At 46.5% G+C, this 24179-nt stretch overlaps 1 protein-coding gene across 8 annotated transcripts in view; it reads left to right on the plus strand.

Moving 5' to 3' along the window:
- Nucleotides 1-24179, plus strand: part of AGAP1 (ArfGAP with GTPase domain, ankyrin repeat and PH domain 1) — a 320437-nt gene that overhangs the window by 47584 nt on the left and 248674 nt on the right. For 3 of the 8 annotated variants that reach the window (XM_057422228.1, XM_057422236.1, XM_057422244.1), the window contains exon 1: nt 14016-15245. The exons of the other annotated variants lie outside the window; for them this stretch is intronic. In XM_057422228.1, the coding sequence (XP_057278211.1) occupies nt 14093-15245 (1153 nt within the window). In that variant the 5' untranslated portion in view covers nt 14016-14092. Of the gene's footprint in view, nt 1-14015; nt 15246-24179 lie in introns of those variants that run through there. 8 annotated transcript variants of the gene reach the window in all.

The following is a 24179-nucleotide window of genomic DNA, read 5'->3' on the forward strand; positions in this document are numbered from 1 at the left end:
TTAGTTGACATGGTGCATGAGCACCCTGCCCTGTATAACATAAGAATGTGTACAAAAGCTTACTTGGAATTAAGAAGCAGACCTTTTGCCAACATTGCTGTGTGAAAACTTGAGCAGTAGGGATTTGATGGTAATAGCAGATAAACAGTCTTGGGTCTGATTAGTTAAATTTGTAGGAATAACTGAACTACTTTCAGAAGATGGATCTTGCTGTGATTAGAAGGAATGTCAGCAAATCCTGTCCATCTACATCTGGTTTTTAACATGTAAAAGTCTTGTAGCATTAATGCACACTAATGTACAGGGGAAGGACTTAGAAGTGCTAGCAGATGTATGAAAGGCTACCCAAGTGCAAAGGGTACTCTGGCACTGAATCACTAAGGCTAAATCAGTGTGTAGCCTTTTGTACTCTTGCTGATGCCTTTGGGACAGAATCATGGAATCCCAGCCTGGTTTGGGTTGGAAGGGACCTTAAAGCTCATCCAGATCCAACCTCCATGTTGTAACTTGTAAAAGGTCCTATGAACAGTTTGAACTCTTCACCTGGCAGTGTTCTTCTCCATGTGCTGGTTTAGTGGGACAGCAGTTGCGATCTTTCTCTCTTAAGTAAATTCTTCATGCTATTTCCTTCCCAATGAAGGGGACAGGTTTTGAGGTCAGGAACGTGCTCCTTCATTGCTGTCAGGTAGGTTTGAATTAATTTCCTGTGTAACCTGCTCTGGGTAGCCCTGCCTTGACAAGGGTTTGGACTGAATCATCTCCAGAGATCTCTTCCACTCTTAACAATACTGTGACGCTGTGATACTTTCCTACCCACAGACAAGACAAACAAAACCCCAGAAGACACAAATACCAAACAGCCAACCAAGAAAAAGATAAAATCAATCAACCAACCCCAAAGCCCACTGAAAAGCCACAACTCCCCTCAGTTTCTTCAGTGCTTAGAGTCATCATACCCATCGGCATGGTGGGCTCTTTGTTGCCATAAAGCCATAGTCCAAACTAGAGGTATATGATGACTGATTTTCACCGAGTGTTTTGGACATTCACTGTATTGTATTACCTAGGTAAAAGGGTGCAAGTAAGGCAATAAGCATCTTTGGTTTTAGATTTCTTTGACATCATTGTCGTCCTTTTCCAGCTTTCAACTTCAAGTGTATACATCTTAAATAAACGGTCATTGTCAACCTAGTGATTCTGTATGCAGGAGCTAGCAGACAAAATGGGCTAAGCTTGCTCTGATTGGGATATATTTCCTGTGTGTTAGCTGGTGTGAAAGTTACTTGCATGGCTAGGAACTAACTAAAGATTTGTGAGGGCTTCTTGTACTGCTGAGGCCAAATCTACTAATTGTTCAGGTCAGGCTGGATGGGACTTGGAGCAACCTGCTCTAGTGGAAGGTGTCCCTGCCCATGGCAGGGGGTTGGAACTGGATGAATTTTAAGCTCCCTTCCAAACCAAACCAGTCTGATCCAGAATAATTTCCCAAATTCAGTGAATTTCAGATGGCTTCATAGTTTGGATAAAGGCTTTTCACAGCTCAAATATATTTCTACCTGATAACCTTTGTTATGGCATTTGGGTCTTTAAACATTCTTCAAGAGTGTTTTGATTATATGATTAGTAACTTTACAAGTTAATTTAAACCCCAAACATCTTGGGAGTGCCCAAATACAAAAAACCTGGCAACCTTCAAATCCGCTTACTCAGCTCATCTGTGTTTCAGTGAGCTACTGAGTGCTGATGTGGTTTGGGTTTTTTTTCCTTCCTTTTTTCCCCCTCCTCGGAAATCCTTTTCTTCTGTTTCTCAGATGCTTGAAATTAGGGGGGAAACGGGGAAGTTTTATCAGTATCTGCCCATTCTGGCTGTGCTTGCAACCCAAAATCTGAGACCTAATGATATTTGTCCTAATTCTCATACTGTTCCCTGTGACAAGATGATCATCAAGTACTGAATAATGGTTAAAAGAACTTGCTGCTCATAACTCGATTACATGAAGTGACTGTTTGCATGCCCACAGTGGACGCCACTGCAAAGCAGTGCCATTTTTCTTTATTCACCTCCCATGGTGATTTATGTGACTCTTGGTTACATGCATGGGATAAGAAATGCACAGGGAGCCTTGGCTGAGTTGTATCTCAAGTTATAAATGGAATTACTTCTAACACGTTTTACAGTATCTGCTATTCAAACTGCTTGATATAGTAAGGATATTAATAAGCCAGCATAACCTATTAAGTATTAATGGAGATGGGCTGTGCAGTTAGAGATTAGCATGTGAGTGATTGTATAAGAGTAGCATACTGCGTATTTGGTTCAGAAATAGATACCAAATGTTTACTGGGGCTTTGTCTTGTGGCATTGCCTGCTGAAATAACATTTAACGTGTATATGCTGAACTTTGGACTATGTAGTTATATTGTTATAAGGTATAACACTGGGGACTTATGCTGTGTAATAACAAGTGGGAATTGTAGTGCAAGTGTGTATGATGTAATATGCCTACGAAATTGTTGTTAGAATCAAGAAGGTGTAAATCATCCCAATAAGAATTTCCTTCTGGTCAGTATCTGTTGGTATTTAGGTTCACAGATGCCAAAAGCAAACTATTCAACTTGGACCTAAAAGCCATAGTAGAAGCATAAGGAGCATACTTGAAAATCCTTTCCCGATAAGAAGGGAGCCATTCATTGTTTTTCAAGGTGGACAAGACTTGAATTGTTGAATGAATTTTTGACATATCACATTCTCTGTATGCAGGAAGGCAAATACATCACCTTTACAGCTTTCATCTGGTAGGACTAATCTTTACTTAAAAGCAGCCTTTTAATCTTCAGCTTCAAGATGTGGCTTTTCCTCTTACTTGCCAGGCCCTTCAGGACTCTGGTTCACAAAGCTTGTTTCATATCATAACTTGAGAGACTATGAAGGTAACTTCTGCAAAGTAATCTGGAGCATTAACAAATGCTGTGACTTCAGGTTAATGGAATAGCTCACAATAGGAGCAGCAGAGCACTGTATTTCTGCAGAATGCTTTTTACTCAAAGCATTTACCCCAGCCCCTGCCTGGGGTATAAAGGCAAGTTAGTGGGGAGATACAGCATCATCCTCACGCAATGATTTAGATGAGCCAGCCTTCAGGTGCATATTGGGAGCAGTGTTTTGAAGTGCTACTGAATAATTGCTGGCTAGAGGGACCTTTTACTGAGGTCAGAGTGCTTGCTAGCATCACTAGTGTAACTGTTAGCTTAGGCTGATGTGGGATGAAACCTGTGTTTTGGAATCAGAAGAAAGATGCACTAAAAAAAACCCAATGCAAAACCAACTGTGGAAGTTTGGCTCATGCATATGCAGTAAACTTCAGTGGTTTAATGCTAGTGGTATCTGAAGGGTTCTCCATGGACTGGCTGTCCAGCATGCTAGTTCTTATGGTTCTTCATTCAGCTGCATGTGAACCTGTATTTGTTTAAAGAGCTGTGCTTTTCAGTCCTGGGATGTCTTTTCAGTTAAGCTGTCTGCTAGAGCTCTGAATATGAGGTATTGAGAATGGGCCCTGTTAGATTCCTCGATGTGTAGATGCTGTAGTATCCAGCATGGTTTCTTTGCATTGTTTGCAGGACAGAGTGTGGAGATTGTGTTGTCACCTTTACCCTTCTCTGGTCTGGGTCAGGAGTTACAGGCAGCAGTGTGAGCACCATTCCAGGTACATTTCAGTTGATGTGGCAGAATTGAGGAATGCTAGAAATCAACTTTACTTTTCAGAGCAATAGTGATGAGTTAAGTATTTATAACTTGAAAAGTGGTCTTCAAAGTAATTCTTCTGCAGAGAATTCAGTTTAGAACCACCAAAGCAGCCGAAGTTAGCAGTTTTATTACCAATACATAATGCAACACTGGAGTAAGCTGGGGTGCGTGGTGTGGGACTGGAGGTGTAACTGAAGGTGAGCAATTGACTTTCAAGCATGTATTTGTGCAGAAATGGAAAGCCAGGAGCTGGGGTGTGTTCTCCCTGACCTGGTGAGGAATGCACTGCACAACTTGACCTTTTCTAAATGCTTGACCTTGCTGGATGAGTTTGACAACTCCTCTTTGCATCTAGAGAGTTATGTGATGGAATGATGTGCTTATCGTAGCAAAACTGGTGTAGAGCAGAATGTAGCTAAAGTATAGCCTGAGCTCTTCTCAATGTAGTCAAGTGTATTTACATACATTAGTTGGCAACAAAAAAAAACTGGGATGTGTTGTTCTGCATAAGAGTCTGAAAAGCATGCTTGAAGTTAGTGCTGGAGTACCCAAGGGTGGTAACTCAGAGCTGTCTGTGCATCTATTTAGGCTTTCCTTGTGGTACCACTGATGAAACAAGCACTTGAGGGAAGGTGAAGATGCTCTTCATCGCACCGTGTTAGACACAGCCTCCGAGAGAAAGCTGTAAAGAGAATTTCTTTGAATAATGCTTCTGTTACCCTTCCTTGAGGAATTGAAGGCCTTTAAATGAAAAACCCTCTAAGCTGTCATCCCTACCTGGTCCTAACAACAATTAGGATTCTTTTGCTTAATAGGCATTTGTCATCTCTTAGTGGCATATGTGCTTATAGTAGCCCAGGGTGGCTTTCTGATGTGACGGCAATTCAGTATGTAAGATTTTTGCATAGGTGAATGCATTTGCCAATAGTGTTTCTCCCACTGTTGTAGTGTTCTGGACCTCTTGAAATTCACCTTTGATTCCTAAATATAAAAGCTTTAATAACAACAAGAAAAAGGATGTTTTCTCAACTTCTCAAGCTATGGAATAGTGAAGCAATGCCAGTGCTGACAGGGTTATTTGACTTCCTTACCCAGGTGTGCTGAATACTGTTCTTCTCATGAGTGTTTTCAGTGGCCCATGTAGAAACTTTGCTTTTATTGTGATGTAAGGTGTTCAGAAACCTTAGGATACATGTATAAGTCATCCTTTTATAAGCTGTTCTTGAAGTACTTTAGATGTTTACCTGTGTTCTGGAGCCAAGCTGAGAGAGGTGGGCTGCTTCAACCTGGAGAAGGCTCCTTATGGGGAGACCTTAGAGCAGCTTCAGTGCCTAATGGGGCTACAGGAAACCTGGAGCAGGGCTAGATAGCTCTAGGTGCTCTCTCCACCCTTAGCTTTCTCTTGTTAAGACTGAGGACAGTGTTTGGCACATGAAATTACATGATTTTGAGATAAATAGCATAGGTGGTGTGGGAAATCTTCATCACAGCTGTCATGGAGAGCCCCTAGCACTTCTAGGAACTTCAGCTTCATAAAACTGCCCCTCACTACCAGCTGAGTAAGAGAAACCTCAGTAGTATTAAGGTATTTATAACAAAATAGGCTGAAGTTGCCCTTTAATGTGTTTTCCGTGTTGTTAACACAGAATCCAAGAAGCAGCCAGTCACAAACTGAGTAGGTTTTGCTGTTTGAGAGGAACTCGTGTTCAGCTACAACTGTTGTTTTCCTCACTTGGGCTGGAGTAAATGCAATGTGTAGTGAAAGTAGTGTTAGGTCAGGTGCTAGTAATGAAGAGCAGCTCCTGCTTCCCATTGAAATGACTCAAATTCACTTCATTTACGTGTGATTTGATTTCTTCTTAAGGAATTTTGATCACGTGCCTGGATTTTGAAGAATGAAGTTGCTGAACATGGCTGAGAAGTGTTTCCTAAGAGCTAGATCATTGCTGGCCTGTCTGCAGCATGGGAAACTTCTGACAGGGATCTCCATTGATTCTTCCATGTTCAATAATGTGTTCATGACAATGGTATTTCCTGAGCAGCTGGGCTTGCTTAGCTTTGGAGCTGCACCAGTGAAAGCAAGGAAGGGAATTTTCCAGCCCCCATCCCCCTTTTGTGTGTGTGTGTTAGAAAATGATGCTCATTTTCTTATCCTGTTAATGAAATGGCATGGAAACCATTTGAAGAATGGGAGAGGGCGAGAGCAGAAGTGGAGGACAGGGAGGAAACATCATGATTTATAATCTCATGTGTGACGGAAGGGCTGGCTTCAGGAGCTGGCTTTTCCTTTCAGAGCTAGGCTAATCAAAATTCACAGATAAAAGTGTGTTTCCTCATGGTCTGCGAGTTAATCAGTGCTTCTCTTTCAGGCAGAGCTTCTAAAGTGGTAAAAGATGAATCTTCTACATTAAAACTGCTTGGTAGGACTTCAGATAACAGCCATATTGTCCATCATAACGCTTCTTGCCAGCAACATGATGAAAGAAATAGGGTGTGAAACGGTGTATCTGTAAGGGGGGATTTGTGAACTTACTGAATTAAGACAAATAGATGTGTATTAGAAGTTCCTGTAAGAAATCTCATCAATGGAAAATACTGATATTCAGGTTTTAATCTTGCATTCAAGTAGTATCTGTGTCCATTACATAGGGGCAAACTGAACATACAGAAAGTGTTGGAAGTACTGGAGTGCTGGTATTCCATAGTATTTTCCAGCAGATGTAAACCTCTGTTTCAGATCTCTGCCTCCTGCCACCATTCCCTACTTAACACTCCTGCAAATCTGGAAGGAAACCCTTGAGCCCCTTCAGCTTCCTTGGCTACTGTCTCGTAGTGTTGCAGCTTCTTTGTAGCAAGGACCTGAAGGTTTTCCACTGTCTTGTGATATTTAAACACCTAAAAGGGTGTGCAGGATCCATCCCATGGCCTTGTACAGAGTTACAGAAACAAATCTGTCTCGGTGGCGTGTGAGACGTGGTCCGTTGTGTCAGAGGAGATCAGAGCAGCACATGCAGGTGCTTGTAACTTGTTTCTCAGTTCAAACGTTGCTGCTCTGTGGAGAAGACTGATACAGGAGAGCAGCTGACTGTGTTCTCACACCTGATGCACACTGGGGCTTGAGTGCTGTCGATGCTGAGGGGTGCCGAAAAGCTCGCTGCTACCAGCTGGTGCTGTCTGTGTAGCAGTAAGCACTGTCAGCATCTTGGTAGAGTAGGGCCTGCAAGAGCATGGTCCTGGTGTGCCTGTGCTCTCCTAGGATGTCTGGTGGATGGCCCTGGCCAAGCCTAACCCAGCCACAGGGGGTTCTGTGCTGATTTGGGTTTTTTTTAGCTCTATTTTCTTACTATCCACCCTCACTTCCAGCTTCCAACTTCCTGTGTCCTGTGTTATTTTTGACAAGTCAACTCTTGACAGACTCCCAGGCCTGTTATTACCGGCTTGTACATACAAGCAGCTATTATCTGTCACGGGGTACATTTCGCAAGACTGATTTTCTGATCTAATTCTAGCTTTCTCTTCCCTTCCTTCTTCCAAATGCATGGTAGTAGTTCCATTCTCTTTGGTGGCTGTGTGTGGAGTTCGCAGAGATCCACATGCTACAGACAGAAGTGTAAGTAAACCTGAACTCGACACGCACATTCATACTGTGTTGTGTAACTTCCCGAAGCCAAAGAAAAGGGGCTGTGATGGCTAAGAGAAAGGTTTGTTCTGTGGAATTTATGAAGGGTGGAACCAGGCTGGAGCTGCAGAAGTGGCAGAGCTGTAAAGCTGAAGGTAGTTGTGCAGGTGTAGCTGCTGTGTTAATCAAGACTTGAGCAAGCTACATATGAATTGAAGCTGGTTAGGTCTGCTGACTTGCATAGTGTGTTTTACCATCTTATGCTATGTATTTTAGTGCCCCTTTGGATCAAGATATAGTTTTCAGAAAAGCATTTATCCAAACCCATGATCTTTGTATTTGCTAAACCTTTGTGGCTACTTAGCTCCAGGATGGCTTGAAAACACCACTACTCAGGTTGGTTTCATGTTATCATAGAATCCCAGAATGGCTTGGGATGAAGGGACCTTAAAGCTCATCAAGCTCCAGCCCCTGCCATGGACAGGGACACCTTCCACTAGAGCAGGTTGCTCCAAGCCCCTGTGTCCAACCTGGCCTTGACCTTTAAGGTGCCTTCCAACCCAAACCAGTCTGGGATTCTATGTTAGCAGCTTGGATTAAAGTGGAAGCTGAGTTTTGGGATCATTTGGGAAGTTGATTGTGGGGCTGCAGAGTGGTAACACTTCTCCTTTCCCCATAGGAGCATGTAAAACTGCAGGTAACTCAGTGCTAACATTGCAGGGGCAGGGAGAACTTGTAGCATCTCTGCTGAGTTCCTTAGGGTGATGGTGTACTGCTTTAGTGCCTGCTGCCTCAGTTTTAACAGTTAATGTTTGCCTATGAAGTGATGTGGTTTGGTTTTATACTGTGGTCTGCTTCATCTACAGCTCTTGACTGGAGTTTGACGAGTGTATGTGAGTTTTAGTCACCAGAATGCTGGGAGACAGCAGAGCACAAAATGGGGGTGGCTTTAATATTGGCCATTCCATACCAAAAGCCCTGGGGGAATGCGAGGATTATAAACTTCGTTAATTGTGCCACCTTCAGTGGGCAGATTGAGCACTGTGAAGGTGCACACTACAGCTCTCGGGGCAGGGTGCTGCATGCTTCAGTGTCCTAAAGGATGAATGAAGGGAAAACGTGGTTTCTGTGGTTTACTTCTGCCTGCTGTGCTGCTTCAGTTACGTTCTGGAGCAGCAGAAGCCTGTGAGTCCTGCGTCAGATGATGTGACCTACAAAGATCTATACTTAAAGTGGGACGATGAATCCTGTGTACTTAATTCTCTGGATGCCTGTTTGTTTGGTGAGATGATAACTTGGGACTATCCTGTTTTATTCAGTAGAAATACAGCTGCAGTAAGGTGTTTTGCTTTTAAGCCGAAGAGCAGCAGATGGATAAGTGAAATGTATTTATTGTAATGGCTCCAGCAGCTCAAGGCAGAAAGGGGAAGGATAATCTTAGTCATGCAGAAAGAAAATGAAGACTTTTCATGCTTTTCCCCTTTAAAAGATGAGATTTGTTCTGTTCTTTTAAGTAAATTGCAGTGATGAAATCTGCCACACTTGGACATCAGAAATAGTGCAATTCAGGGCTTGCTTGAAGCTGTCCAATAAGAGAATTCTTTCAAAACAGTATCTTCAGCATGGATCATGCTAAAAACCCAAGAAGATAATTGATTTAACTCTTGCTTTTTCCCGTTTCCCCTTCATTCATCTTCACTGAACAGCTGCGAGTCAAAGGTGTTTCATTATTTTATTTCTAGTATAAAAGAATATATTCTCGTGAAGCATGAGCCTTTTAGGCTACATAAAGTACATAATAAGTATACATAAGAGGTACAATCTGTGTAGTACATAAGAGGTATAATCTGAGTGAAAGGAAGTAGTATAATCCACATTTAGGAATTAACAGGACAAGTACTGTACACTGTGTTATCCCATATGGCAGAACAGCCCTGGCATTGAAGCATATCACCTTCCTGGAGCAGGGACACTGACCTCTTGAAGCTTGAAAGCACACAGTGTGAGGAACTGCTGTTGGAGTCAGTTTTCTGTTCCTAGGACATGTGCTGCTTCTGTGTATGGGATAGCTTCTGTTGTGACCCCCTTGCGAGATCTCTGCAAGGGATGGGAGGCCCATTGAAGTGTTATGCGCTTTGAATGAGCTTGCTGCAACCTTGTTTACCCTCAACTGGAGGCAAGCAAACATTCTGTTTCCCTGCTGGTGAGAGACAAATTACTGAGTTACATTTTTTACTACACATCCCATCACCCTTATTTTCTTTCCTGCTCAGCATCCAGTGTTTTTAGGGCAGGAATGTGGTTTCATTGTGCTGACAGTAAGATCATTATTGATAACAAATGCTGACTTCTTGCTGGTAGCTTCTATTTTCTGTATTGTTGTGAGAGCTCTGTTCGTCATCTTAGTAAAGAATTGCCTACAGTGAATTCAGGCTTGTTTAAATGGACAAGTGCACAGTGACAGAAGAACACACATCAGTGGCTTAATGCAAACCCTGTGGCTTGAGAGAGACCGTGAATTTGGTCTCTGTATTGCTGGTACCCTCCAGCACAATGTTGTTTTGGTCCAGATGCCTCCTCTTGTTTCCTCATTGAACTGATCTGTAATGACAAACAGCGGATGGAGCACAGTATCTCTACAACAGAAAAGTGAAATCACATCTGAATTCCTCTAAGAACTGTTCAGGTGACCTAATTTAGTCTTCCATCATAGTTTTTTTTATCCAGGAACAGCTGCTTGGAATGATGCTGTCTGCCTGGAGTGATGGAGTGTGCAAGAATGTGAAATCCAGGTGTCTTTTAGCAAAGAGTTCTTGGGAGCAGAGAAAATGCAAAGTGATGCTGGGAAACTCCAGAACATGATTTGGGATGGGAATCAACGAATGCTGCATTCACAAGTGCTGTGCTCCCTCTGCATTTCTCCTGATCCTAGTTTTCATCCCTGTTTTTGTTTTAATCTGGTGTATTTTAATTCATGGCCTCATTTTAGCAGTGCATTGTCTTGCTACTGATGCAGCTCATACTACCACAGCGCTGGGGTTGTAAAGCAGAGCAGACAGTGATGGCACAGTCCATGTAAGATTGTTGAAGCATTTTAAGATGTATCAGAGACACCCACGTTACCTGTATTTCACTGCAGTGATTTAAACAGAGGATTGGGTTTTGTTCCTGAAGATGGTGATACTGAGTTGCAGTGGAGTGCTCCTCTGGTGGGGAACAGCTTTAGCATCAGGCTGGGTTTTGCTGCTTGGGTGGCAGTGTTGTGGATGAGCCCATGTGAAAAAGTCACAGACTCAACCAGGTTGGAAAAGACCTTTAAGCTCACCCAGTCCAACCACTCCCCAGCACTGCCAAGGCCACCACTAACCCATGGCACTGAGGCCTTGGACAGTGACTCCAGCCCTGCCCTGGGCAGCCTGTTCCAATGCCTGAGCACACTGTGGGGAAGGAATTGTTCCTCAGCTCCATCTAAACCTCCCCTGGTGCAGCCTGAAGCCGTTTCCTCTTGTCCCGTCCCTTGTTCCTTTGGATCAGAGCCCAGCCCCTCCTGGCTCCATCCTCCTGTCAGGCAGTTGTAGAGTGGCAAGTCAAATTGTTATATTCCACATAGTCAAAAGGCTTTATGTTTCTTGTAGAAACACACTGGGGGCTGGTTCTGTTGCTGATGTTGGTCTGCAAAGCAATGTAGGTAGGCTTGACCTCAGCAGTAGAATGACAAGTGGCAATTCTGACCCTTAATGGCTACATTGAATGGAGGATTTGCATGACATTGCTTTTGAATGTCAATATCTTTGAGGGTCAGTAAGACTTTGTCAAGCAAAATCCTTTGGAGGTATTCCATGTCCTTGGCAGAAGGTAGCATATGATTTGCAGGTGTTTGGTTAGGTGTGGTAAATGAAGGGTGCATACTCGTGTCATCAGAGCAGTGGACCTGGCACCTTCCAGAAGCCTCATCCTTGTGTGTGTGTGTCATAGTCGGTGCTTCCAGCCGCCTGCAGAAGGAGAGGTAACTGGGATCTGCTGTCGAGGGCCCTTCAGGACACACAGTGTGGGCTGTGAGCCAAATGACTTGTTTGGGTTGGCTGCTGTGGCCTCTGGCTGTTCTTGTCCCAGGGCCTGAGAGACTTCTGTTCTGGGACCGGATCCGTGCTAATTGCACAATGGGAGGAGTAGTCGGACAGGGAGGATGTGCTGTTGCTGCTCAGACTGCTCAGGTCTTGGCTGATGTGGGCACAGTGAAGCGATGCTGTGCACGGACTCCAGGCAGAATCCCTTCAGTGAAGTGTACTGCATAGGCCTCCATAGTAGTTTTGGACAGAATATTCAACATGAAGCCCATGGGCTGGTTCAGCCTGGAGAAGAGAAGGCTCCTTAAGGGGAGACCTTAGAGCAGCTCCAGTGCCTAAAGGGGCTACAGGAAACCAATCTGTGGTTCTATTCTGTGAATTATGCCCCTGCTCTGGGGCAAACTCACGACAGATTCCTTAAAGCTGTTGTCCTTTCTCTCTCCATTGGTGAAGCAAGACAAGACCTGCAGATGATGGGGTATGGACTGTCAGCAAAGGCAGTTGTGTTACAAGAAGTCTTATTTACAAGAAGCCTTTGAAGAAGTCGCAGGGTAGCGAGTTGTGATGAGTATGCAGCTCGCCAGAGCTTATGATCTGCTCCTCCCCGTGGAGGAGCTGTTGCAGCACCTCGAGCTGGATGATGGATGGAGTATTCCCAGCCTGCAGCGCCGGGACAGAGGCAGAGGCCGGGGGATGCCCCGGAGAGGCTGGCAGGAATGTGCGGGCTGTTTGCCTGCCGCTGGAAGTGGTTCCTGGGAAGGGGTCCGTCATCCCGGAGGATGAGAAATGGTCCATTCCACTCCTGAAAGCGGCTCGCTTTGCTGGAGCGGCGCGCTGGAAACTGCGGCCCGGATCCCGCTGGAGCCACAATGTCGGTGCCCAGTGCGGTGGTTCTCGGGATTTGCATTCAGTTAGTGTGTAGTTTGTGATGATTATTCTGGATTTCTTATTAGACTCGTGTTCCTTAACAGGTTCTGGCACCTACCTTAGGAATACCTATGGGAAATGGCCTTTGGGGTGGCTGAGAAATGGGAACATCTCCTGTTGTCATATGGTAGTGAACCACATTTACAAGGAGCTGCGAACTGTGCTCAGGCTGGTCAAGGGAGAGCTTAGGTTTGGCTGGTCTTAAGGCTTTTTCTGTAAGGTGGGTTTTGATCAGGTGTCTGCTGAAGATACACAGAATCCCAGCCTGGCTTGGGTTGGAAGGGATCTTAAAGCTACAGGCCCTTGGCCAAAGCCCCTTCCCAGGTTTCTTCTTGGCCCCTTGAGCTGCTCAGGGATCTCCTTTATATCTTCAATTCATTTTTATGTACTTACTGCTTTTGAACCTTATTGGCATTGGTAAAAGGTGTTTGATTGTAGGCTTGGAAGGGCTGTACAAGGCAGTCGAGGATGGGTTTTGGAGCTTTATTAATCATGGAACCCACAAACCTTAGTCCTTATATTTATTAAATTCCTGTGTCTGCCATCAGGGCTTTCTTAGGACTTTTTTTCAGTGTTGGTGTCTATTGGTTGTTAATTACTTCAGCAACCCTGCTCTGGACTGCTGGAGCATTGGCAGGATGGGTGTGAAAGGAGTGCATCCAGTTCAAATATTCAGTGAAGGCCGTGTTGAAGGCCAGGTTGGATGTGGCTTGGAGCAACCTGCTCTAGTGGAAGGTGTTCCCGCTCGTGACAGGGAATTGGGGCCTCATGAGCTTTAAGGTCCCTTCCAGCCAAAACCCGGCTGGGATTCTGTGAAAAAGGCTGTGTTGCTCTCCAGTCATCCTGCATCCAGGATCTTGGGATGTACAGCACGGTCGGCTCAGATGCACTTAAAATCTTGGTTTAAGACTTGCGTTGCCCTCGCATGGGCCTGCATGGTGCTGTTGGCTGGGCAATGAGAGTGGTGGGTTTAGAAGAGGGAAAACAAGCGGTGCATTGGCGCTGCCCTTCCTCCCGGCTGCGCCCCGTGCTCCCTGACGCCGTCCCTCCTTGCCTTGCGTCTCGCCGCTTCCCTCCTGCTCCTGTGCGGGCGGGACTCCAGTCCGGGCCTTGGGCGAGCCGCGACTGCCGCTGCCCGCCCGCCCTGCGCTCGCCGCCGCCGCCGCCTGCCCGCCCAGGGGCGTGCGCTTGGGCCGGGCGCTCCGGCACCCGCGGCGGGCGAACGGCGGCGTTTGCGTTCCCAAGCGGGCCCCCTTGCAGCCCCGCAGGGGCAGCGGGGCCGGCGCTGCCCGCTCCCCCCCCCCCCCCCCCCCCCAGCCTGCGGACGGAACTAATCGGATTTACCCGGCGGAGGGGGGGAAAGGAGGCAGGATCCGCAAACGTGCGGTAAACAATGAAATCGAGGGTTGCTGTTGCTGCTCTAATCCCGTGAACACCGGACAGTGCTGCTCCCCGGCAATGCATTTCGGGATCCGCAGGACGATGCATGCGGCCGCGGCACGGACGTAGCTGCTCTCTGGATGTGTCGCGGAAGGGGCTGGATGGCGGCGGTCGCCGGCGGGGAGCGGGAGCGGGGGTGACCCCGCCGCCGGCTCCGACACCTCGGCGTGGCTTTAGAACCCATTTCTATTATTAATATCATTTTAATCGGGTTGCGGTTCTGCGTTTCCATTCGCGGTTCCAGGGAACCCACGTCTCTCCGACACCTCCATCTCGTTGCGATGCCCGCGCTGGATGCTGCCGCCTGAAGGGAGGAGGGCAGCGGGGACAGACATGTATCTTCTGGACAGCAGCAGCGAGCCGCCGGCCGCCGCCTCCTCCCCGGAGAGGATGCAGCGGGGCACCCCGCAGCGGAAGACCGTGTACCGCATCTCCGTGACCATGGTGAAGAAGGAGCTGTTGGCGCCCGAGAGCGGCCATCCCGGCCCGGAGCTGCCCCGCCGCGGGCGGCGCGGGGGGAGCCGTGCGCCGGGCTCCTCCAGCCTCACCAGGGCCGGGCTGCTGCTGGTGGAGGAGGAGGAGGGCGAGGAAGAAGGCGAGGAGCGGGACCGCGTCCCCAGCCCCTGCGGCTTCCGCACCTTCAGGACCCTCAGCACGGGGCAGCTGGAGCTGGGTCGCCTCAAGGTGCCGCGGCGAGCGGGGCCGCCCTTCCCCGCCGAGCTGGCCCTCGGGGGGCCGCGGGGCAGCCCTGCCCCGGAGCGCGGCGGGGAGCCGGCGGACACCTGTGGCGGCGGGGCCGGGCCCGCAGCCTCCCCGACGGACGAGGATGTGGGGCCGGCGGGTAGCGGCCCGCCGTCAGGCCGCTCGGGCGAGGCCCCGGCGGCGGAGCGGGGGCAGAGCCCCTGGCGGCAGCCGGGCCTGCTGCGGCGGAGCTTCAGCTTCAGGCACTGGAGCGGCGGCGGGGAGCTGCCGCGGGCGCCGGCCCGGGTGCGTCGGCACAGTAGCTCCGGCTGCCTCCCCGCGCCGCCGCCGGGCCAGGGCGGGGGTGCCACGGTTCGGGGCTCGCCGCCCGCCGCCGGACCCCCCGAGAAGCGGAACACGCTGGATGTAGGCGAGGTGCTGAGCCAGGCGGACCCGCTCTCCCAGCTGGAGCGCTGGGAGCGGAGCAAGAGCAAGAACCGGACCCTGGATAACAGCGACCTGCAGCGGCTCTCGGAGCGGCTGGGCCGGGAGGGCCCCGCCGCCGCCGCCCACGAGCACCGGCTTCTGCGGTTCTTCAGCGGCATCTTCGCCCGAAAGGACGGCACCTCCGCCCTCTTCGGCGGCCCTCACGGGCGGTCCCCCCGCAGCAGCTTCTCCAGGTCCAGGGCTTATTTCAGCAGCCTCCGGAGAGCCACAGTGGACATGCAGTCAAGCTCCGAGAGCATCAATGGGTCCCCGCACAAAGGTGCCCTTCCTTGTCTCGTTAGAGGGGCTGGGCGGTGGTGGGGGGTTTGCTGCAGAGCTCCGCATCGGTGGTGAGGGGTGGTGGGGTGAAAGGACCATTTTGCATGAAGAGAGGGAGATACGGCTCTAAGGTACGTGATGGTTGTACGCAGTAGTGGGTATGGCACGTGTAGTAGTGTGTCGCTTGGCAGCTGTGGTGAGCTCAGGTTGGGCTGTGTGCCTCCTGAACCAAACGGCACTCTCTGGGTTGATTGATTGTGTGTTCTAGCACAGCTGAGTGAGACGAGTCTAGGTCGTTTAATTACAGAGTGGAAGCTGAACTCCACCACTGGTGTATGTAGGTCACTGGGTGGCCCAGTGCTGTGCAGCGTTGGGACTTTCCCCTTGGAGAAAGACTTCTGTCATCCTAAAGGTGGGTTATGGTAGTCAGAAATATGCCTGCTTCCTTTGGAGTAGCAGGTGAATACTGATATCAAAGCGTGGTAAATCCTAACCCACTTCTGCCACAGAAGAACTTAAACCAAATGTGCTGTATTTATAGACACAAACTCAGAAGCCGTGGTCTTTGTTTTATATAGCTATGTACAAATCTAACTAGTCAGAGTGTTGTCAGTGCTAGATGGAGATGGGGTTGGAAATCTCAGGCTTTGTGAATCCCTAGGATACAAGGAAAACTTGAAAGCGACCTTTACTGTGAAGTGAGAGCTGCCTAGTTGCTTGCTGTAAGGATCTGAAAGGATCATGGTATCATTGACTGGGACGCGTTAAACCAGAAATGCTGGTTGTGGAGCTTCTCTGTGAGATAGGGTGCTTGCTTCCTAGCTGTGCTCTTCAAACCTTTAATAGGTAACTGTGATGAAATGTTTTAATTAGAATAGCATTTGAGCACTGAGTGCTTATCGAAGTGGCAAATGATGTGTAAGTTGGTGTTTTTCTACAAGGCACAGGTATAGCAGCTGTTGAATTGGGCTGGGTGGTTTATTGTAGGGAAGCAATGGCTGCAGATGCTTCATGGTGCTACCAGCCCGTTGTGGATCCAGAAGTCCTGCTGTGAGCGGAGCGTGCCTGGAGTTTGAGGCACAAGGAGCAAAGCCAAATATTTAGACCTAGCAACTGAAGATTGTAATATTTTATTGGTGTAGAGGCATTCATGTGGGCTTATAATCTTGATGGAAACTGTGGTCTGACCTTGGTTAAAGTTCGAGGTAACCACAACAGAGAGTTACTTTATGCAACTATTTATGCCTGTCCTGCACCAATTTGCTTCCACTGTTCCTGTGCAGCAGTCATACATACACACAGAGCGCAGTCCTTTTGGCCTCAGATAAGTTGAAGACTTCAGTTAATCAGTAACTGTTGATACGCAGCATTAAGATGTTCCGGAGAGGTTTTTCCTTTATGCGCTGCTGTCAAATTTAGCTGGTAACAGTAACTTTGAGGCTTGTTTTCCATAAAATGCATCCTGGATCTGGAGATGTGGCTTTAGGTTGGTGGATGGTGGCTCCAGAAAGCCAGTATGTGCCTGTATGATATTGCTTGTTCCTAATTACCTTTGCACTGGAAAGCAGGGGATCCAAACACTGAATTCCCAGCTAAGGTGAACTACAGTTCCTGTGTTGATCCAATTTCTTTGGAAGCACGAGTTAACTGTTAACGGAAGAAAGGCTGAAGGCACAGGTGGGGAAGATGCAGTGGACAAACCGCTGCCTGGAATGCTGCGGGTATTGTGCATGGTCTCCACTTCTGTGAGGTTTGCAACACATTAATGTAATGTCTTCTGGACTACAGAGCAAGGTACCTTCATGGCTGGCTTTGTGTTCAGAATATGACAGTGCTTTAGCCTGGTTTCAAATAGCTGTTACACAGCAGGCTAATCCTGTACCGATGCTCCTGCTCTCATAGTGGAGTATTTTTCCATCTGAATATCAAAAGGTTAATTTTGAAATTCACTTGTTCCTGATTCCAGTAGATTTATGTCATGGTATTCAACCTGTACATACATTTATTTGAAGCTAGAAAAGTTCTTAGATATCTACCATGCAAAGAAAAAAGTAGGAGAAATCTTCAAGGGAAGCAAGGGAAACTCTTTCTGCCTTAAAACTATTTAGGAGAGTTAAAGGGAAATGTTCTTCATCTCAGCTTTGTTCCCCTCAAAGTCTTCATGATGTTTTTCATGAGAGGAACTCTTGCTGCTCTGTTGGAAGAGGAAGGTGGCTCTGGGACAGTGGGGTTTTAAGCCAGCAGCTTCTTCAGTGGTTCTCACTTGTTGCTTTTGTTTTAAGTTGTTTGGATAACCGCTCTTTAGGATATATTAAGCAGATTTGTGACTCAGAATTGTAGGCTATCAAAAGGAGTATCATTATCATATGATAAACTGGTCTTTTGAGGTTTTTCCCCCTGAGGAGCTAGTTTGAAGCTCTTATCTCAAATTCTCTGCTGTTTATAGTCATGGGAAGTAGAGGGAAGCTGATGAGTGATCTCTGGAGGCCTTCAGTCTTTTCTCTCAGAGCTTCACTTGGGACAATTCTTGTTTAGTTCTATGTCATCTCTTGCTTGCTACCATGGTATGGTCCCTACTCTTCTATGCTGCTGGCATTTCCCCTCAAAGCAGCAGCCCCTCAAACTACCTGTGCACTCATGTGGGTGAGCAGGCACAGCTTTGGAGCACATGAAATTTGGGTGCTATGATGCAGATGTGTTGGAAGTGAGACTACATAGTTTCCCATTTTGTAGCTTCAGGTTTTTGGTGCTGTGCTGGTATGAGCATGTTCCTTTTTCAATACTGGAGAGTCCCTTTCTTTAATAAAGTCTTCTGGGATTCTTTGAGGTGATTTGGCTGTTGTGAGTACAGTCTAGAAGTTGTTATGAAAACAAAATCCAGCAGGTCAGTAGATTGCAATTGGGAAGTAAGAGAAGCATTGTCAAGCACTGTGGCAGGTTTATGTTAGTTATTAGGTAGGTCTTGTGTCAAGTGAAATGAGTGCTAGCTGCACTGGCCCAGCCAGATGATTAAGAACTGGACTGGTATTAAGGTCATGGCCTGAATTAGAGATGGATTAATGTTTGCACAATATTGGAGCCTATGCCAGATGCTCCAGTCGTGGTCTTTGTTTTTTCTGGTAAAAATGAAAAGAAACATAGAATTTCATTGTTGCTCTGTATTAACTCAATAGTTGAATGCCTGGTGGCAGGAATGGGAAACTTCCTTGGGAGAGATCACTGAATGCTTCTGTAGAAGTGTGGTGTGGGCATTCATCTCCATTCCTAACCAACCAAGCTCTGTAAATTCAACTAGCATCCTTCTTGTTTTGCCAGAGACCTGCTGCTCGCTTGTACCACCGCAGATAATGGTGCTGTGTGGATGTAGTGAAGCTCATGTAGGTGACCAAAACACAGTCTGCACAGTGAAAAGAACCATTTAAAACATGATTTCTTTTCTTCCTTTTATCCTAACTACTTGTCTTGCATCTGGGGATGCTCAGTGTGCCAGGAAGGACCAGGTTACTTTAGAACTGTTTCCTAAGCCTTGTAAGCCTAGAGTTAACAACGGAGTTTGGGTTTTCCTCTGAGACCAAAGGAAGGGTTGCTCAGAGTTGCTGCTTCAGCCATTAGCAATTCTTGACTGGAGGCAATGGTCAGTTTGCTGTGGAAGATGGAATCACTGTTCCCAGATGCTGAACCCTTTTTCTCTTTAGCAGTTAAGCAGCCAGAACTTAAAATCGCTCTATTTGACAAAAGAGCATTTCAAAGCAGTATGTCACATGCTGTGCAGCGTTGTTAGTGTTGCATTCAGGTCTTGGCCTCTTGGATCACCACTGAAGAATCACTCGGGTGTATTTGGAGTGAACAGTTTGGCCCTTCCCTGCCGAGCTCATTTTGAGACTGCTGTGCCGATGACCACTGGTAGTTTAATAGTGATTGCCCTAGTACAGCTATGCAGTTACCCAGTGATTTGTGTAAGATGATAGTTGACATAGCAAGTAACTACAGTTTTCTTTGGCATGGTTATAGCCTTAGAAATAGATGCTTGGGAAGCAGGGAGCGAGCACAAATGTCTTTCAAATGCCTGCATGTTAATTTTCACTTTGAGCTGCATAGGATTAAAAAAGAGGTCATTAATGCAGCCTGTTAATGTAGTAGTGTTGCTTTTGATAATCAGTGTCAGGATTTCCCCTAGGCAACCGTGGTAAACACAGGGAAAGGCAGTTTCTGCCAAAAAACACAGAATGGGTTTTTTCATGTGTGAGGAAAAAGAGATGTCAGTATATTGAACTTGAGAAACTACCATCAATTTTGTTCATGAAAAGCATCCAACATAAACCTATTATCTTGATGGAAGCTTAAAATAGGCTGTTAGCTGATTCTGATGTTTCAGATTGGTATATAATGACAGTGTTTGACAAAAATACTTCTGCTTTATTGACAAAATAGTACCAAATGTTTTCATCTTCCTACAAAACAGGCGATAAATCCCATCAAGATAATAAGCACATAGCGCAGTGTAGCTTCCTACAGGCTTTTTTCTACTATGCACAGAAGACATTAGTAAAACTTAAATGGTGGGGTTTGGTATTCCTTGAGTTTTTCTTTGGGGAGAAGGCAGTGGAGGGGTGCTGAAACTCGTGGTCTTTATCGGCTGTGATCCCTTTGGAACAGGCAGGGACTTGGGGCAACATAAGGGTTGGTTTTTGCCATTGATTGATAGTCTTAAGCGTTGGTTAGTCTAATTTGAATGAGTACTTGTGAAGTGGGTTCAGTGAAGTTAACATTTAGCTTCGTGGTTAGTACTTCTTTTCATATGTTTTGGGTTACTTTGAGGTCGCACAGATGAAGATGGAAAGGTCACTTGTCTGAAGTCATAACACAAAGTAAATCTCGAAGTGTATTAAGACATTACAGTAAGGTCTTTTATGGGGAACCCCCATAGGATCTGGCCATAATGTCAGATCCAGTAACTGTGATTTATGATGCAGGCACATCTGTATTTCCTGGTTGTAAATACTCCACTTGGGTGGTACACAAAGTTAGTCCTAACCTGATAGGGGAGGGGCTATAGATTACTTGAAACCTATTATTTGTTACCTTTATTTTCACTAGTTTATAGAGAGAAAAGAAGCATTAAATGAAATAGAAAAAATCAGCAATGTCAGTTCTGGTTACATCAAACAGCTGTTATTTTTAGCTGAATTGATGATGACTCTCAGCTCCTGAGCTTGATGAAGTTAATTTCTGCCTTGGAGGTATTTATTAAGAAGTAATGTGGAAGTTTCTTAGACAGATCCTATCGTTAGCAAAAGGTTCTTGTTCTTCACAGTGCGGTTTGAATGCTTGTGAGCTACACTTCCATTTTGTGAATGAAGCCCCAGAGCAGATCTTTACTCTTGGAAGTGTTAGGTGATGATGTTTTGCAACTTAGATACAAAGGGGAGCTCAAATACTGTGCTCAGTGCTGCCAACTCCTGCCACTTCCAAGTTATTTATAATACCTCTTTATTCATTTGCATTTATTTGTCAGTCAGCTTGTCTGGCTGGTTTGGTAGAGAATCTGCATTCCTAAAAATACTCTTGTGCTTGTGTTGGACTCGCTATGTATGTACATATATATGGATGGGTTTTGAGAAGAGGGCTCTCTAACGCCAGTAGTTTCTTATGTGTTACTGCCATGCAAGCAGTTGCCTAATGGCAGTGTCCGTGAATTAAACGTAAGGGAAAAGTTACTTCTAAAAGTGAGTGCTAAGCCACTTACTGCAGCTGTATTTGTGGTTGTATTTGTAAGGAAATGTAATGCATCTGTCAAGATGCACTCAATCCTTATTTGTCCTGCTGGTTTCTGTGGATGCTGATGTTATCTGGGTCTGAAGAGCATGGTGTTTTGTCTTTTTCTTGACGTGAAAGTAAGCATAGTATCCCAGACTGGTTTGTATCAAAGGGACCTTAAAGCTCATCCATTCCCAACCCCCTGCCATGGGCAGGGACACCTTCCAGTAGTGCAGCTTGCTCCAAGCCCCTGTGTCCAACCTGGCCTTGAACACTGCCAGGGATGGGGCAGCCACAGCTTCTCTGGGCACCCTGTGCCAGCGCCTCAGCACCCTCACAGGGAAGAGCTTCTGCCTAAGAGCTCATCTCAGTCTCCCCTGTTCTGGCAGGTTAAAGCCATTCCCCTTGTCCTGTCCCTACAGGCCCTTGTCCAAAGCCCCTTTCCAGGTTTCCTGTAGCCCCTTCAGGCACTGGAGCTGCTCTAAGGTCTCCCCTTAAGGAGCCTTCTCTTCTCCAGGCTGGACCAGCCCAGCTCTCTCAGCCTGGCTCCAGAGCAGAGCTGCTCCAGCCCTCGCAGCATCTCCATGGCCTCCTCTGGACTCGCTCCAACGGTTCCACATCCTTCTGGTGTTGTTGTCCCACATTAATGAGTTACTGCTTGTTCTCACAGTTAAATGGCAGTTCTTTATTTAGACTGAACCCCCCAAAATCGGTGGCCTTTAGCACCACTGGTGTTGCTGTGATGGAGTATGGCAGAGCTGATGGTCACGCGTAGCTCCTGAAAACCAAAGCCTTCTTTGGGATGAGCATCAGAATTACATACTGCCCAAAGCATCTCCTGTTCTTCCAGGGCTGTTAACTGCACTTGGATCAGAGTAGACTGCCTGGGAAACTGGGATGTTGACCTAACTGTTCCTTATGCAACATCCTAATTCAGAAGCTCTTGTGTTCAGCAATACAGAAATATTTATGTTGGCAAGGCAACAGCTCTTCTGTCTTGATCTCTGTGTCCTGCAGGGAAAAATCTTACTTCGTGCTCCTGGACAATGGAAGGTTTAACTCTTGTGTGGTTCTCATTGTTGAAGCTGTTACAGTGGAATGTCCTGGTGTTCAGGGGATTGTGCTCAGGGCTTGGAGAGACATTTAGGTTTTTCCTCACCTGACTTCAGTTGAAAATCACCCTTTTTACCCCATGCTCAGCTGCAGATAGTTGGTGTCCTTGCTCAGGCTGCTCTTCCTCACAGTCCAGTGTGGCAGATCATTACTGGCTGTCACTGGTATCCCTTTCAGTGTGTATATCCTCTCGTCCCCTCCACTTTGGCTGCCCTGTATCTCCATTAAAGTACTTTGTTATAATTCTTGTCTTACTGTTTATTTCTTAGTTTACTTCTCGTGCCTTTTCCAGTCCTTTTTAGAGAACCTTGTCCCAAGTATGGTATAAAATACATCCATACAAGTAACTTCTTCCAACCAATCCATGATTTTGCACACTGTTTCCCATGTTCATTCTGTGACGATGGAAGTGGTGTTTTCCACTACAGAGCTAGAAGAACCTAAGGCGCGTTATCTAGTGACAGTGCCCAGGTGGGAGACAAATCCATTTCCCTGTGCAGAGACAGCAGGTTATTGTGCCTGTTTCTGGAGCTGACTTCAGACTTTGGCGACTCCAGATGCTGGACAGTGTAAATCTCAATGTGACATATAATATGGACATAACATTCCTTTTCAAACAGGGATGATTTTGTGGATTGTCAGGGAATGCAGTGGTATCATGCCTCCTAAAATGTGTGGTGAGCTGCTATCAGTGCTGCCATGTAGAGTGAGTTGAAGTATGAGCATATCTTCTTCCATAGGTAAACCTTTGAACTCTTCTTACGGCTTTGCTAGTCCATCATCTTCTATTTCCCACCTTTAAGAAGCCATGCAAGTGGGCTGCTAGTTCCCTAATCCCAAGTGAGTACTGAACTGAACCTCAAGCTGTTGAGTATCTGCTGCTGCTTTGTAAATGGGGATTGCTCTTTGCTGTGGAAAGCTTTTGCTGAAGACTAAAGTGTCTTGTATTTCCATTGAAGTACTTTGTTGTAATTCCTGGTTCTAAGTTACTGACTGGGCTTAAACCACGACAGAAGGCAGGCCTGATTTTATGTAGGAGGAATTCAGGAGGTATTTGAAATACTGGCTCAGAAGCACTTGAAAGCTTTTGCCTGCCTACTTTTGCTCTCCAGGTCACAGTGTAGCTAGAGATGTGTTCGTGTTGCCCAGCTCCACTGCAGTTGTTTAGAGAAATGCAGTTGTTCTGCTATTGGGTTTTGGGTTGGTTTTGTCATCTTTTTTTCCTTCCCATATGATAGCTGGTCAGGCTAATGCCTCTTCACCTGTGTACTGGTGGCAAAGTGCTGGTGGTCTCTTGTCATTTCCTCAAGTGAGAAGTGAGCCTGGCACTATGGTGTTACGTACTCGCACCAGTGCTTTAACAAACCATGGATCCGATTCCTAGTTTACACCCCATAGTGCTGTGTTTCTGCTGAGGTAACTTGGTCAAGTGTGTTTCCAAGTGAAATGTTTTCTCCAAGCTGTTCTGTTACTTCGTGTGCTCACTTCACAGCAGTGACATCCATCTATTTTTTTCACTGTTATAAAGGGTGCTTGGTTCAATGCCCTCATTGTGTGTTGGCAGCCAGTTTCCTAGTGCAAAATTTAGCAATGGCAAATTGGTTTTCATAAGAGGAGTCTAATTTCTGTCCTCAGAATGTGCTCTTTTTGACATCACCTGTTGATGATGAAGTTGGGATATTCAGGTGTGTGTGGCTGTTCACACCCACCTTCCAGAACCAAATCACTAACCCATCTTGTCATTTTGGGTGCATTTCTGGTGAGAAAGCAGGAACTTGGAAAGATGAGAAGCGATTTGTTTTCAGTGCTGTTCGGTGGTCTATATCAATGGAAGGAAATCATGCCACAGAGAGTCTTTCAACAGGGATAACGCTGGCTCTTCTCAGTGCTTGACCCCTTGTGCTTTCTTGTTAATGGCAAGCATGGCCTGTAGTTCTCCAGGGCACAGGGTAACCTGGACATTGTTAGCTAAATGCCACTGAATGTGAGCAGTTCTGGGTAAAATACAGCAGCATAGGCTGGGTCTGACCTTCAGCTGGGAAGGACCTGGGGGTACTGGTGGATG

The sequence above is a fragment of the Pezoporus wallicus genome, unplaced genomic scaffold (assembly GCF_028554395.1).
Source record: "Pezoporus wallicus isolate ANWC-B61680 ecotype Strahan unplaced genomic scaffold, APGP_CSIRO_Pwel_v1 contig_3488, whole genome shotgun sequence".
Classification (NCBI taxonomy): Eukaryota; Metazoa; Chordata; class Aves; order Psittaciformes; family Psittacidae; genus Pezoporus; species Pezoporus wallicus.